The 15404-nt window shown below is 45.1% G+C and overlaps 1 protein-coding gene across 5 annotated transcripts in view; it reads left to right on the top strand.

Moving 5' to 3' along the window:
- The window catches only part of SVOPL (SVOP like), a 102662-nt gene that overhangs the window by 35266 nt on the left and 51992 nt on the right, over positions 1-15404 (top strand). For 3 of the 5 annotated variants that reach the window (XM_001107407.5, XM_077997475.1, XM_077997476.1), the window contains exons 5-8: positions 2093-2164; positions 5245-5369; positions 8703-8766; positions 15229-15354. In XM_001107407.5, coding sequence (XP_001107407.2) covers positions 2093-2164; positions 5245-5369; positions 8703-8766; positions 15229-15354 — 387 coding nt within the window. Of the gene's footprint in view, positions 1-262; positions 301-324; positions 422-2092; positions 2165-5244; positions 5370-8702; positions 8767-15228; positions 15355-15404 lie in introns of those variants that run through there. The other 2 variants (XM_077997478.1, XM_077997477.1) reach the window with 2 other exon arrangements.

Below are 15404 nucleotides of genomic sequence, written 5' to 3'. Positions count from 1 at the left end.
GGTCGAGGGTGGGGGTGGTTGGGGGAAGGGTCGGGGGTGGTTTGGGGAAGGGTCGGGGGAGGGGGTCGGGGAGAAGTGTCAGGGGTCCCGGGAAAGGGCGGGGATGGGGGGAAGTGTCGGGGGAAGGGTCGAGGGTGGGCGTGGGAGTGAAGGGTTGAACGGCAGGGGTGGGGGTAAGGAAGGGTCGAGCGCAGGGCTGTTGGGGGAAGGGTGAGGGTTGTAGGGGAAGGGTAGAGGGCGGGGGTAGGGGGGAGGGGGGAAGGGTCGAGTGCCGGGGTGGCAGAGGAGGAAAAGCTGGGGGTGAGCAGGAGGACGTGCGGGGGAGGGGGAAAGCGCGCGCGAGAGGATCAGGCGCGCGTGGCACACCCCTGGAGGATCAGGGGCGCGTGGCACACCCCTGGAGGATCAGGGGCGCTGGAGGGTTAGAGCACGCTTGATGGAAGATCAGGGGCGCTGGAGGGTCAGGGGCGCGCTCGACGGAGGGTCAGGGACGCTGGAGAGTTAGGCGCGCCCGATGGAGGATCAGGGGTGCTGGAGGATTAGGCGCGCGTCTGGTGGAGGGTCAGGGGCGTGCCTGATGGAGGATTAAAGGCGCTGGAGCGTTAGGCGCGCGCCTAATGGAAGATTATGAGAGCTCGAGGGTTAGGCGCGAGCCCGATAAAGAGTCAGGGGCGTGCCCGATGGAGGATTAGGGGCACTGGAGGGTTAGGCGCCCGCCTGCTGGAGGATACGGGGTGCCAGAGGGTTAGGCGCGAGCCCGATGGGTCACAGGCGTGCCCAATGGAGGATTACGGGCGTTGGAGGGTTAGGCGCGCGCCCGATGAAGGGTCAGGGGCATGCCCGATGGAGGATTAGGGGTGCTGGAAGGTTAGGCACGCGCCCGATGGGGGCTCAAGGGCGTTGGAGGGATAGGCGCGCCCCCGATGGGGGCTCACGGGCGCTGGAGGGATAGGCGCGCGCCCGACGGGGGCTCAGGCGCGCTAGGTAGGGCGCGTGAGGGAGGGAGGACGTCTTCCGGGTAGAGGGTCGGGGAGGGAAGAGGTAGGGGAGGGTGCACAAGAAAGGGGCGCCTCTGAGGATCCGGGCGAGGGAGGGAGGGAGAGGGTGAGCCGGAGCCCCAGTGAGCAGACAGGTTTCTGTCTCTGCAGTCTAACAGGGTTACGGAACATTTCTGTCCTAGAAAGTGTAGCCCGCAGGGCCCAGTCGTGGCTTTTGTCGTGAAAGAATATATATGATGAACACATGGTTCCGTGTGGGAGAACTGCATTTCAGTCTTTCCTCCAAAGAGTGAGGGGAAGGAGAAAAGAAGCAGAACAGCGACAGCGAAAGGGAAACAGGGCTGTTTCTGGTTTGTTTTGTTTTCCCCTAGAAATGCGAGCTAACAGCATTCCTTTGCTTGCCCTGGAGGCCGTCAGTCAGGGCTGCAGTGAAGCCTGAACTTCTTGAAGGCAGGAAAATAAGGAGCCCAGAGGCGCAGACAGCAGTTGACGACTCAGGCCAAGTTATAATAAATAAAACCCTAGTGTCAAATCCCAGGTCCTTGAATTTTATCAGGGGAGGACAGGCCATTGTGAGAACAAGTAAGGAAAAGAAGTAGGTTTATCTTAGGACTTATATATGTTCTGAAGAGTTTTTTAAATGAGCGATTGGACGTGGCGGTTAAAGTTATGTTTATCTGTAATAACATAAAGGGAGACTGCTTCTAGTGGCCCCAATTTTTGTATTGAATAAGGCAGCGCATGAACGGACAGTTTCAAAAATTGTAGTGGAAATTCACAAGTACACGTCTGAACAGAGTGGAGCCGAAGCCGCCCTCTAGCAACAGGTGGGCGGCAGCTCAGAGGACCCCGTTTCCACCTGAGGCAATGTCTCCCTTGTTAGGCTCCCGCCAACAGGGATCATAAAAGCCTGCCTCCGAAATTCTGAACGTGAAGGGCCTCAGGGGCAAGCAAGTGCTTGGTGAAACCCTGTTCTTCAAATTAACTTCCATCCCTCACATATTTCCAGCCTACATCTAGTGAAAATGGCTAATGGGGTAAAGTAACATCTAAAACCTGCTTAGAGAACCGTTTTGTCTCGCTCCCACTTGCAGATGGTGTTTTTTGGCTACATGGTTTTCAGTATCCTCTTTGGCCTCCTGGCTGACAGATATGGCCGCTGGAAGGTAGGTGAGCCCTCACAGAAGCATTTGGAGTAGTCTTTCATGTATTCTTTTGGGGCAACCTTATCGCTGTTTCTCTTTAGTAGGCATCTCCCTCCTAATACCCAAGATAGAAAATGCAGATATTCCCTCCCTAATGGAACATTCCAGGCTTATCTTCTGGACATTTTTCTCAGGGTACCTGTGCCTGCGGCTGTTCCTCTGCAGTCCAGGTGTGGAGTAAAAGGAGATGCAGGTATTATAGAGTTCTAAGAAATCTCTACCAAGAAGGACTAAAGGAATGAAGGCCGCTAAGTGGCTCTATTTGAACTTTTAAAGGTTGGGACTTAGAAGCAGTCATGGCTTGGTTAGATGCCTCCACCATGTCCAGTTTACTGTGGTGGGTTGAGAACAGATAGTGGCTCTGATATCTGATATCAGTGGGGGCACACATCTGTTCTCCATTTATCCGTAAGTTCACTTCTAATGAGTTAATAAGGGGAATGGAAGAGGCCCCTTTTGCCCTTCAGAGCAGCCCTGTTGGGAGGTTTTTTCCCTCTGGTTTTTGTTTAAGTGACTAGTCCACTGCTGCAGCAGCAAACTCAGAAGAAGCTGTTCTTTCAGGGAGACAACTACGTGCCATGAATGAATGTCCATAAAGTCTCTAGCCCCCCAGAGCACCCAAGTGGGTTCGGAGGGAGCAAGTCTCCCTTAACTTCGGGGCGAGAAAACTCACCCTCAGACACCTATCTGAGACTAGCAGGAACTGGTCACAAATGAGAAGACAAGTCCAAATTACAATCAGTGGGAAACAGGAGCAAGTTTTAAAGGCTGTGATGGAATTTTAGGACAAGAATAAGTCAAACCACTAGTGCTGGATGGCCAAGACCATAAGCCAAACCTGCTCTCATGAGGCAGAGGCTGAGAAAACAGAAGTCCTCTGCGGAGCCATTCGCCTGAATGTCCTGTCCAGGGACAGAAATGGAAGCCCTTGCTCTTAAATGAGAGAGTTTATAAAGAAGCCCCCCAAACTCTGGACCTCAACCTAAAGGAAAGGAGGGCCAGATTCAGAAAGATTCACCCTTTTGCCCCCAGTGAAATCTCTGCAGTTAGGGGAACACAGTGGGTTCGTGCAGCAAGTTCAGGAGGAGACTGTGGGTAATTGGGGGGGTAAAGGGTGGTGTTACTCTGAACCCTGCCAGCTATGCCAGAAATATTGACCTAAAGGAAGAAACAGAGGCAAAATTAATTTAAGTAGGGAGTTTATTTGGACCAAGATTGAGGATTGCAGCCCAGAAGTCATACAGTCCAGTTGCCCTGAATAGATGCTCCGATTAGCAGCAGTGACAACTGGGTTTTTTAAAGGAGGGGAGAAAAGAATTTGGGGGCACTTCCTAAGTTATTTACTAATAATTTACATTGGTTCATTAAAATGGTAAGCTATCAGCTGATTCTACATCGCTCTTTGTGTCACAAAATCTAAAAACATGGAGATAATGGATGAGCGTCACATTGTGCAACTTGTGGTTAACATTTTAAGTGATTTATCAGCTAGTCTGGAAACTACAGGGAAGGTAAGAAAAACAAAATGCCTTTATACAATTACCCTGGGCATGGGTGCGGGAATGTGACTGGAGTCGCATGCTCCTGTGTCTCTGGACCTGATAAATTCTGCATACCTCACATTCCTCAGACTGCTCTGAGCCGCTTTTCTTTCTCAAGTTGATGGATGTATGGAGTTAAAACATATTAGAATGAGGACATTTGCAGGTATAAACATAAGCAGCTACACATTTAGCTCACGTTGGTATAACTTTGAAACTAGCTACTTGCTCAAAGTCACGTACCTACTAAGATTAAACATCAAGACATAAATTATGTCTTCTGGTTACAAACCCAGGTCTGTCTTTTCTATTTGCTTGATTTCTGGTGAAATCTTCTCTAAGCATAAACACAAATGGAGGAACCTCAAAGGAAAACATTAATAGAATTGGCTGTATGTTTTAAAGTACATGAAATAAATATCATAGATTCTTGTAAATTTGAAAACACAAATATCTCAAAAAGCACAAAAAAGGCATTTTATGAAAGAAATACAAATTGTCAAGAAACCTTGGAAAAAACATTAAAGCACAGGAGTTATCAAAAACAAAATACATAGTAAGATATAATTTTTCCTTATCAAATATGTAAGGAACTTTTTCCTTAAAGAGTCCTGCACCATTGAAATGGACATTTTCATGCCTTGCAAGTATATAGACACCCTTATTAGGTACCCTATTGGTGTTATTATATCATTATTATTATATAATATTATTAAACCCTATTGGTATAATTTTTTCTGACCATCAGCTTGGCAGTATGAATCAGGAACCTTGAAAATATTCTGCTAACCTGAACATTTGTCTTCCAGAAATCTAGCTTGCTAAAGGTATCAGAGAGGGCATAACGACTTACGCAGATATCGTCCCAGCTTATTTTAATAATGAGAAGATCTGAAACAACTTTAACAGTAGAGCAAGGTCTTATGTATTACATTACATGTATGAAAGTACATCTTTCCACTGCAATATTTACAGCCATTAACACTTTGTTTTCTCTTACAAACAGAGAAGATAAAACAGTGTTAAGAGTATTTTCTCTGGGTTGGACAATGGTGATTTCAATTTTTACGTTTTCTTTTTTCTTCTGTATTGTTTACTATGAACTTATATGATCCTTATAATTAAAGAAAAAGCAAATACCTTAAACGTTCTCCTTGTACTCCTCCCAACATACTGCCTCGTTCTGTCCCCAACAGCCCTGTGAGTAGGAAGGACACGTTTTTGCCTTTTGATGTCCAAGTTCAGGGACCTGCCACCCGTGAGGGTGGGCACAGCAGGGTAGTTTTAAAGAACGGTCTGAACTTGGTGGGTCTGGGCTTCCAGACAGTAGAGTGGCATGGATTGTATTGTTGGATGATTGTGAAGACCATTGGGCTGGCTATCGATTAGCTCCTCAGAGAAGCAACTATCAGAATGGAAACAGAAAATCACCTTCAGATGTTAGGGCTTCTTCCCTCCCCGCATTGAGGCAGGTCCCATTCATGTGTTCTGTTGTTTCAGATTCTGCTCATCTCGTTCCTGTGGGGAGCCTATTTCTCCTTGCTGACCTCGTTTGCTCCTTCGTACGTCTGGTTTGTCTTCCTGCGGACGATGGTGGGCTGTGGTGTGTCCAGCCACTCACAGGGGTAAATATGTCACCCAGAGGGCCTGAGACAGAAATGTGTACCCCTGCAGGTCCTGATGCACACACCACACTTAATGGACCAAAAGCATTGTGAACCCAGCATATCTGAGACAGGTTTTGGTCCATTTAGAAAGTTTATTTTTGCCAAAGTTAAGGATGTGGCCATGACACAGCCTCAGGAGGCCCTGAGGACACATGCACAAGGTGGTCGGGGTAGAGCTTGTTTTATGCATTTTAGGGAGACGTAATAAATCAATTAATACATGTAAGATTGACATTGGTTCCATCTGGAAGGGCAGGACAACTCAAAGGGTGGGGGGCTTCCAGACCACAGGTAGATGTAAATCCAGACCACAGGTAGATGTAAACATATGACTTTTTTTTTTTTTTTGAGATAGAGTCTTGCTCTGTTGCCCAGGCTGGAGTGCAATGGCACAATCTCAGTTTGCTGCAACCTCTGCCTCCTGGGTTCAAGCAATTCTCCTGCCTCAGCCTCCAAGTAGCTGGGATTACAGATGCCTGCCACCATGCCTGGCTAATTCTTTGTATTTTTAGTAGAGATGGGGTTTTGCCATGTTGGCCAGGCTAGTCTTGAACTCCTGACCTCAGGTAATCTACCTGCCTTGGCCTCCCAAAGTGCTAGGATTACAGGTGTGAGTCACCATGCCCGGCTGATCTAAACATATTCTGATTGGCATTGGTTGAAAGAGTTGTCAGTAGAAAAGAATGTCTAGTTTAAGGCATTCTGGTCTCCACAACCAAGGTTTTATCATGCAAATGAAGCCTCCAGGTAGCCAGCTTCAGAGAAAATAGATTGTAAATGTTTCTTACCGACTTAAGGGCTGCGTTGATGTTAATACTGGAAAGGTATAATGAGGCATGTCCGACCGCACTTCCTGTCGTGGCCTGAACCAGTCTTTCAGGTTAAATTTTAGAGTATCCTGGCTGAGGAGGGAATCCATTCAGATGGTGGTGGTTGGGAGGTGAATGGGGGCGGGGGGACGGGATGCTTCAAATTTTATTTCTGATTTACAGCATTAATAAGTTACAGATGTATGGAAGTCACTTGTGCAAATTCAGTTTGAGCTTTGTTTGGTTTTTAGTGATAGCTGCTTATTTAATGCTCCAGCAGGAGCAATTTTCTCCTTAAAATGATGCTTGATGGTGAGGCTAACAGAGTGCTAGATCAAGCATGTGCTCATTTTTTCATAAGGTTATTCATTGTTTTGTAGATGTGTAATATTTTGTTACAGTAAATGCTAATGAAAAGTGCCATATTAGGTAACAAAAATGTCAACCCAGGCTGGGCACTGTGGCTCGCGCCTGTAATCTGAGCACTTTGGGAGACTGAGGCAGATCCCTTGAGCCCAGGAGTTCAAGACCAGCCTGAGCAACATAGTGAGACCCTCTCTCTTCAAAAAAAAATTTTTTTTTGAAGTCAATCCAAACATCATTTATTAATTTCTTAAATTTGTTGGAAGAGTTTAGTTTGACCATAAGCCCCTGTAACATTTAGGAGTAACTATTTTTAAGAACTATCACCCTATGATTGAAGACTCCTCTTGTAAAAGGGAGGGGGGGGAATATGTCAGATGGGATCGAACTAGAGTGACTCCATCTTGAATAGGGACTGGGTAAAATGAGGCTGAGACCTGCTGGACCGCATTCTCAGGAGGTTAGGCGTTCGTAGTCACAGGAAGAGATAGGCGATCAGCAGGACTGCTTTCACAAGATACAGGTCACAAGAGACCCCGCTGATAAAACAAGGTGTGGTAAAGAAACCGGCCTAAACCCACTAAAACCAAGATGGCGACCAAAGCGAGCTCTGGTTGTCTTCACTGCTTTTTATACTCTAATGATAATGTATTAGCATGCCAAAAGACACTCCCACTGGTGCCAGGACAGCTTGCAAATGCATGGCAATGTCCAGAAATTACCCTAAATGGCCTAAAATAGGGAAGAACCCTCAGTTGCAGGAATTCCCCACCCCTTGAATTAACAGGGCCCCTTGGGCTCTTCTCTTCTTAGTGCCTTGGAGCAGGTTATTCTTAAAATATTTTAGGAGATGTCAAAGCACCTAATTACTGCCTTCATGTGTTAGAGAAAGAATTGTTCTTCCCTGGGGCATACTGTAAACTTTGAGCTTTGAAGCCCTAAAGGAGTAGAAGCTAAGTAAAAATGTAAAACATTCCCCAGGAAACAGCTCAATAAATACGTTAAAATCCCCAAATTCTGGCTAATAACAGCAGCAGAGAAGAGCAATTAGAAAACTGATGGAATATGTTTCCATTTATTCTATTCACAAAGAAAATATGTACTTAATTAGAAACTTGTGCCTTGACTGTCCTCATGAATTGAGAGAACTATTTACCTTCTCTTGGGTGTATTTTCATTTGCCAATATGTTTTAGAAAAGAGAATCAGGCTGAGTGCAGTGGCTCACCCCCGTAATCCCAGACCTTTAGGAAGCCGAGGTGCAACAGTTGCTTGAGGCCAGGATTGGCAATATAGCAAGACCCCATCTCTACAAAAAATTAAAAAATCAACCGGGTGTGGTGGTGAGCACCTGTAATCCCAGCCACTTGAGAGGCTGAGGTGAGAGGATCTCTTGAGCCCAGGAGTGTGAGGCTGCAGTGAGCTGTGATCAAACCACCGTACTCCAACCTAGGAGACAGCCAGACTTTGTCTCATAAATAAATAAATAAATAAAAGGGAATCAGGCTTGGGAAAACATTTTGCCAGTGCTTCCCTTGGCAAAACAGATAAGGCTTATATTTCTTTCTTTTTTTTTTTTTTTCTTTTTGAGATGGAGTTTTTCTCTTGTTGCCCAGGCTGGAATGCAATGGCACAATAACGGCTCCCCACAACCTCCACCTCCTGGGTTCAAGTGATTCTCCTGCCTCAGGCTCCTGAGTAACTGGGACTACAGGCATGCGCCACCACACCTGGCTAATTTTGTATTTTTAGCAGAAACGGGGTTTTTCCATGTTGTCCAGGCTGGTCTTGAACTCCCGACCTCAGGTGATCCAGCCACCTCGGCTTCCCAAAGTGCTGGGATTATAGGTGTGAGCCACCGCACCCGGGCAGGCTTACATTTCTTAAGTGTTAGAAGGTTTCAAGTATTGGGAGTAAAGATGTAAACTCAGGAGCAGCTGTCAGTTTAGTTCTTAGTGTTCTCTTATGTGGATATTAGCTGTCACAATTCTCTTCTGATATATAATCGACATCTATGCTTTTGAATTCTTTATCCCTGTGACAAGAAAAACTGATTATTTTTTAAAAGATTATTTAGTTTTTTTAAAACGAAATTGTGCTTTTTCCCGCTTCCTGTTTAGGTTAATCATAAAGACTGAATTTTTGCCCACGAAATACCGAGGCTATATGTTACCCTTGTCTCAGGTAAGGCAACATAGGAGTTCTACCTGCCTTTGGCATCCTATGGGATATGATGTACATACAGGTATACCTTGGAAATATTGCTGGTTTGGTACCAGATGGCGGCAATTAAGTGAGTGTCAGAAGAAAGTGAGTCACACGACCTTTTTGGTTTCTCAGTGTGTGTAAATGTTATGTTTACACTATACTGAAGTTTAGTAAGTGTGCAATAGCATCATGTCTAAAAAGCAAGCTACACACCTTAATTTTAAAATATTTGATTGCTGATAAATTCTAATGATCTCCTGAGACTTTAGAGGATCATAATCTTTTTGCTGGTAGAAGGTCTTGCCTCAGTGTTGATGGCTGCTGGCTGATCAGGGTGGTGGTTGCTGAACATTGGGGTGGTTGTGGCAATTCCCTAAACAAAGATAACAATGAAGTTTGCCACATCAATGGACTTATTTTCCTGAATGATTTCTCTGTAGGATGCAATGCTGTTTGATAGCATTCGACCCACAGTAGAGAAACTCTTTCAAAATTGCAGTCAGTTCTCCCAAACTGTGCCACTGCCTTATCAACTAAGTTTATGAATATTCTAAATTCTTTGTTGTCCTTTCAACAACGTCATAGCCTCTTTACCAGAGTAGATTTCATCTCAAGAAATCACTTCTGTTGCTTATCCATAAGAATATAATCCTATAATATATATTACAGTAATAAATGAATATATACATATATTACACAAATATAGTATATATCACACTAATATATTGATGTACATATATGTAAATTATATGTAAATATATTAGTATAATATATACATAGTAGTATATATACATTTATATGCACATATATTACTGTAGAGTGTGTGTGTAGGGGTGTGTGTGTATGTGTGTGCATGTGTAGCTTATATCACCTTGGAGGATAAGTGAGGCTCTTATATTTTTATTTTATTTTTTTTGAAACAGAGTTTCACTATTGTTGCCCAGGCTGGAGTGGAATGGCGTGGTCTCAGCTCACTACAACCTCTGCCTCCTGGGTTCAAGCAATTCTCCTGCCTCAACCTCCCGAGTAGCTGGGATTACAGATGTGTGCCACCATGCCCGGCTAATTTTTTATATTTTTAGTAGAGATGGGGTTTCACCATGTTGGCCAGGCTGGTCTCAAACTCCTGACCTCAGGTGATCCACCTGCCTTGGCCTCCCAAAGTGCTGGGATTACTGGCGTGAGCCACTGTGCCCAGCCGGCTCTGATTTGTTTTTTTTGAGACAGGGTCTTGCTCTGTCCCCCAGGCTGGAGTTCGGTGGTGCAATCTCAGCTCACTGCAACCTCTGCTTCCTGGGCTCAAGTGATCCTCCCACCTCAGACACCCGAGTAACTGGGATTACAGGTGTGCACCACCATGCCATCTGATTTTTGTATTTTTTGTAGAGATGGGGGTTTCTCCATGTTGCCTAGGCTGGTCTCGAACTCCCAAGCTCAAGCAATCCGCCCGCCTCGGCCTCCTAAAGTGCTGGGATTACAGGTGCGAGCCACTGTGCCCAGCAGGCTCTGATTTCTTTAAAAAAAAAAAAAAAAAAGGAAGTGAAACAGGAAAGAAAAAATTTATATATATATTTTTTCTTTCCTGTTTCACTTCCTTTTTTTTTTTTTTTTTCCTGTGGAGATGTGGTCTCACTATGTTGACCATGCTGTTCTGAAACTCATGGCTGTTCTCCTGCCTCAACCTTCCAAAATGTTGGGATGACAGGTGTGAGCCATCTTGCCTGGTGAGCAGTAATATTTTAAAAAACCTTTTATTCTGAGAAGTAGGTCTCAACAGTGGTCTTAAAATACTCAGTAAACTGCCTGTAGTCCCAGCTACTCGGGAGGCTGAGGTGGGAGAATCGCTTGAACCTGGGAGGTAGAGGTTGCACTGGGCCAAGATTGTACCACAGCATTCCAGCCTGGGCGACAGAGTGAGACTTCTTCTCCAAAAAAAAAAAAAAAAAAAAAAATACTCAGTAAACCATGCTGTAAACAGACATGCCGTCATCCAGGTTTTGTTGTTCTATTTCTAGAGCACAGACAGAGTAGATAGCATCATTTAAACAATTTATTTGATTGATATATGGATTTACATATTTTGGGTATATGTGTGGTAATACATTCGTGTAATCAAATCAGGATAATTGGGATATACATCATCTTATCTCTTCTGTACACTAGGAACCTGTGAATTACTCTCTTCTAGCTATTTTGAAATGTACAGTCAATTAATATTAACTACAGTCACTCTACTGATCTAGCAGACACCAGGACTTATTTCTTCCGTGTGTTTATTCGTGCACAAGATTTAGCATTTTTTTTTTTTTTTTGAGGGAGAGTCTTGCTTTATTGCCCAGACTGGAATGCAGTGGGACAATCTTGGCTGGTTCCAAAGAATGGACAAAGAATGGACAAAGTATTGCCCACTCCAGTCTGGGCAATAAAGCAAGATTCTCTCTCAAAAATGAAGAATGACGAACCAAAGAATGAAGGCCCAAGGAGAGGAGAGAAACCAAAGAATAGCCAGCCAGTGGAGCCATGAGAACCCACGACATTTATTGAGTTCATGTCTTATGTAGGTGCAGTTTGTGGTGCCCCCAAACGATGAAAATAATTGTTTTTGTAGAAGATACATAGAAAATCGTGGGCCACAGACTACCGTAACAGATGGAAAAATGATAAAGTTTGAAATATTGTGAGAATTACTAAAACATAGCAGAGATATTAAGTGGGCACATGCTATTGGAAAAATGGCACCAATAGACTTGCTTAAGGCAGGGTTGCAACAAACCTTCAATTTGTTTTAAAAAAATTGCAATATTTGCAAAGTGCACTAAAGCAAAGCACGATTAAAGGGAGGTATGCCTGTGCATGTTTATTTTTGGCTGGTTGATTGTTCTTCAGTTGATACACTGTCTATTATTTTGTACCAACCAAAGAGGCCTGGGAATGCTTGAAGCCATACGTCCAATTCCAAGGTTTTCTAAGCCCAGGATGATCATCATCCAACAGCATTTAGAACACAGCGACCAAATAGTCCAATGACCGGTTTCACTGGAATGACAGAAGCCTAGGAATGCATCCAGGATAAACTTTCTTCCCCATTGAGCTTCAGTAGTAGGCCCCAGCTGCTACCCCTTTAGGCTGTCCTACCTCCCTTCCAAGGATCCTGGTGGTTGCAAGTCCAGAACTGGCTCATACCTGAGGGAATGGGCCAAAATTGCCTCCTTTAGGTGGTCCCAATCCCTCCTCAGGCCCCTGATGGCCATTGATTAGAGGTTTCGAATCCAGAAAACAGGTCAGTCTAGGTGCCCTGTCCCATCTATACTTAACCAAAAGCCCTGAATTTTCAGAGGAACCAAGAAAAAGATGACCCTTCCCACTGAAGCCTTTATACACTTGGCAATAAATAAATCAGTAGGAAAATACTTTCAAATTTATTTTTTGTTAATAAACATAGGTGACTTTTTTTTTTTTTTTTGAGACAAAGTCTCGTCACCCAGGCTGGAATGCAGTGGCGTGATCTTGGCTCACTGCAACCTCTGCTGCCTCGGTTCAAGTGATTCTCCTGCCTCTAGAATGGCTGGGACTACAGGCATGCGCTGCCATGCCTGGCTAATGTTCTCTATTTTTAGTGGAGACGGGGTTTCACCATGTTGACCAGGCTGGTCTGTAACTCCTGATCTCAAGAGATCCACCCGCCTCGGCCTCCCAAAGTGCTGGGATTACAGGTGTGTGCCACCATGCCCGGCCTGACAAAAAATTTTTAAAAGAATCTAACAGGTACTGGATAGTGCTGCTTTTCAATCCCTGCAGCTCTCTTCTAATCTTTGTTAAGATGGAGGCACAGGCCGGGTGCGGTGGCACACACCTATAATCCCAACAGTTTGGGAAGCTGAGGCAGGCAGATTGTTTGAGCCAAGGAGTTTGAGACCAGCCTGGGCAACATGGTGAAACTCCACCACTACAAAAAAAAAAAAAAATTAAAAAATTAACTGGGGCTATTGGTGTGTGCCTGTAGTTCCAGCTACTCATGAGGCTGAGGTGGGAGGATCACTTAAGCTTAGGAGACCAAGGGACTGAGGCTGCAGTGAGCCATTTATTGTGCCACTATACACCAGTCTGGGCAACAGAGTGAGATTCTGTCTCAAAAAAAAAAAAAAAAACAGACAAAAAACCAAAAACTGGAGGCTTGGGAGTGCTTGGGTCTTACATGTGGTGTTATTGACTGAGCATGGCCCTACTCAAGCTCCCCTATGGACATTTTCTCTTCCACCTGTGCCTCTTACTCTGCCATGCTTCCTGGTTCTGTCTCTCCCTTGCTTGTCTTATTTTCCATGTCTCCTGGGTCATCTAATATGCTCCAATACTGGGCTGGGTGCAGTGGCTCATGCCTGTAATTCCAGAACTTTGGGAGGCTGAGGCAGGTGGATCACTTGAGGTCAGGAGATGGAGATGAGCCTCGTCAACATGGTGAAACCCTGTCTCTTATACTAAAAATACAAAAAGTAGCCAGGCGTGGGGGCATGCACTTGTAATCCCAGCTACTCAGGAGGCTGAGGCAGGAGAATTGCTTGAACCTGGGAGGCAGAGACTGCAGTGAGCTGAGATCGCGCCACTGCACTCTACCCTGGGCAGCAGAGTGAGACTCAAAAAAATATACGTATATATATGAATATATATATATATGAGGTGATATATATATATATTTTTTTTCATTCCAATACTTTACCCCGAGCCCTGAATTTTTTTTTATTTTTAGAGACAGCTTATCTCTCTGTTACACAGGCTGGAGTACATTGGTGTGATCACAGCTCCCTGCAGCCTCGAACTCCTGGGCTCAAGTGATCCTTCCACCTCAGCCTCCTGAGTAGCTGGGACTACAGGTGCATGTCATGGTGCCTAGTGAATTAAAAAAAATTTATTTTTGTGGAGATGGGGCCTTGCTTTGTTGCCCAAGCTAGTCTCAAACTCCTGGCTGCAAGTGATTCCCCCACCTCAGCCTCCCGAAGTGTTGGGATAACAGGCATAAGCCACCGCACTGGCCCCAAAATCTTCCTCTACAACCTAGAGCACCTCCTTAACCTTCAGACCTAGGCAGCCAATGACCTGATAGTTACTTGAATGTCTTACAGGCTCCTCAATACAAGATACTCAGAACTAATCACTTCTTCCTCTGAAGCCTCTTATTTCTGTTTCCAATCTCAGTTAATAGCGAACACTTTCCCCTCAGTGATCTTGCACACAAACTCAGGAGGCATCCTGGGCCCTCCCTGTCCCTCATCCCCAATCACAAGCCCTACTAACACACCCTCTATTATTAGACCTTCAGTCCAAATGTCCATCAGCGAACCCTGTCACCTTTATCTCCGAAATGTGTTCATCCATCCATTAAAAAATTTTTGTACAATTAATGTGTTGAAAATGTGTCAATTAAAAATAAGAATTTTGCTGGGTGCGGTGGCTCATGCCTGTAATCCCAGCACTTTGGGAGGCCAAGGTGGATGGATCATGAGGTCAGGAGTTTGAGACCAGCCTGACCAACATGGTGAAACCCCGTGTCTGCTAAAAATACAAAAATTAGCCAGGAGTGGTGGTGTGCACCTGTACTCCCAATTACTCAGAGGCTGAGGCAGAAGAATTGCTTGAACCTGGGAGGCAGAGGTTGCAGTGAGCTGAGATTGCGCCACTGCACTCCAGCCTGGGTGAGAGAGCAAGACTCCATCCCAAAGAAAACAAAACAAAAAACAAACCTGTTTTTTCACCATTCACTACTAAAATCCCATTCAATGCTACGTCACTGACCTGGTCTACTGTAGTAGCCTTGTTACTGGCCCGCTCATTCATTGCCTCTTTGGCAATGTTGTCCCTGATGACTCAAGTCCCACTCTATCACATTTTTCCATTTTCTTTACAGGCCTTATCGCTTTCTGAAATAATCTTCGTTTTTGTTGGTAACAGAGTTCTTTAGTGATGAAATAGTCACCCTGGGCTAGGTGCAGTGGCTTACGCCTGTAACCCTAGCACTTTGGGAGGCCAAGGCGGGTGGATCATTTGAGGTCAGGAGTTCGAGACCAGCCTGGCCAACATGGTGAAATCCTGTCTCTACTAAAAATACAAAAAAAATGAGTTGGGCATGGTGGCGCGTGCCTGTAATCCCAGCTACTTGGGAGGCTGAGACATGAGAATCACTTGAACCCAGGAGGCAGAGGGTTCAGTGAGCCGAGATTGCATCACAGCACTCCAGCCTGGGTGAAAGAGTGAGACCCTGTCTCAAAACAAAAGCAAAAAAAAAAAAAGGCAAAATGCTGGACAAGGTGGTTCCCAAAAGAGGATATGTAAAGCACATGGGACAGAAGGAATTTTAATCTTTTTTAAAATATATTTTTCTCCTTTTTTTTTCATTGTCATAATTCCCCAAACAAAGAACTTTAATCTTGGACTTCTCTCCCCTAGGTGTTCTGGCTTGTGGGCTCGCTGCTCATCATTGGCCTGGCCTCTGTGGTCATCCCCACCATCAGGTGGCGCTGGCTCATCCGCATCGCCTCCATCCCAGGCATCATCCTCATCATGGCCTTCAAGGTGGGGAAGCACTCATGGCTCCTTCCTGTCTCCTCCTCCTGCTGGTCCAG

Source organism: Macaca mulatta, chromosome 3 (genome assembly GCF_049350105.2).
Source record: "Macaca mulatta isolate MMU2019108-1 chromosome 3, T2T-MMU8v2.0, whole genome shotgun sequence".
In the NCBI taxonomy this organism is placed as follows: domain Eukaryota; kingdom Metazoa; phylum Chordata; class Mammalia; order Primates; family Cercopithecidae; genus Macaca; species Macaca mulatta.
This window is presented reverse-complemented; position numbering and strand designations above follow the sequence as displayed.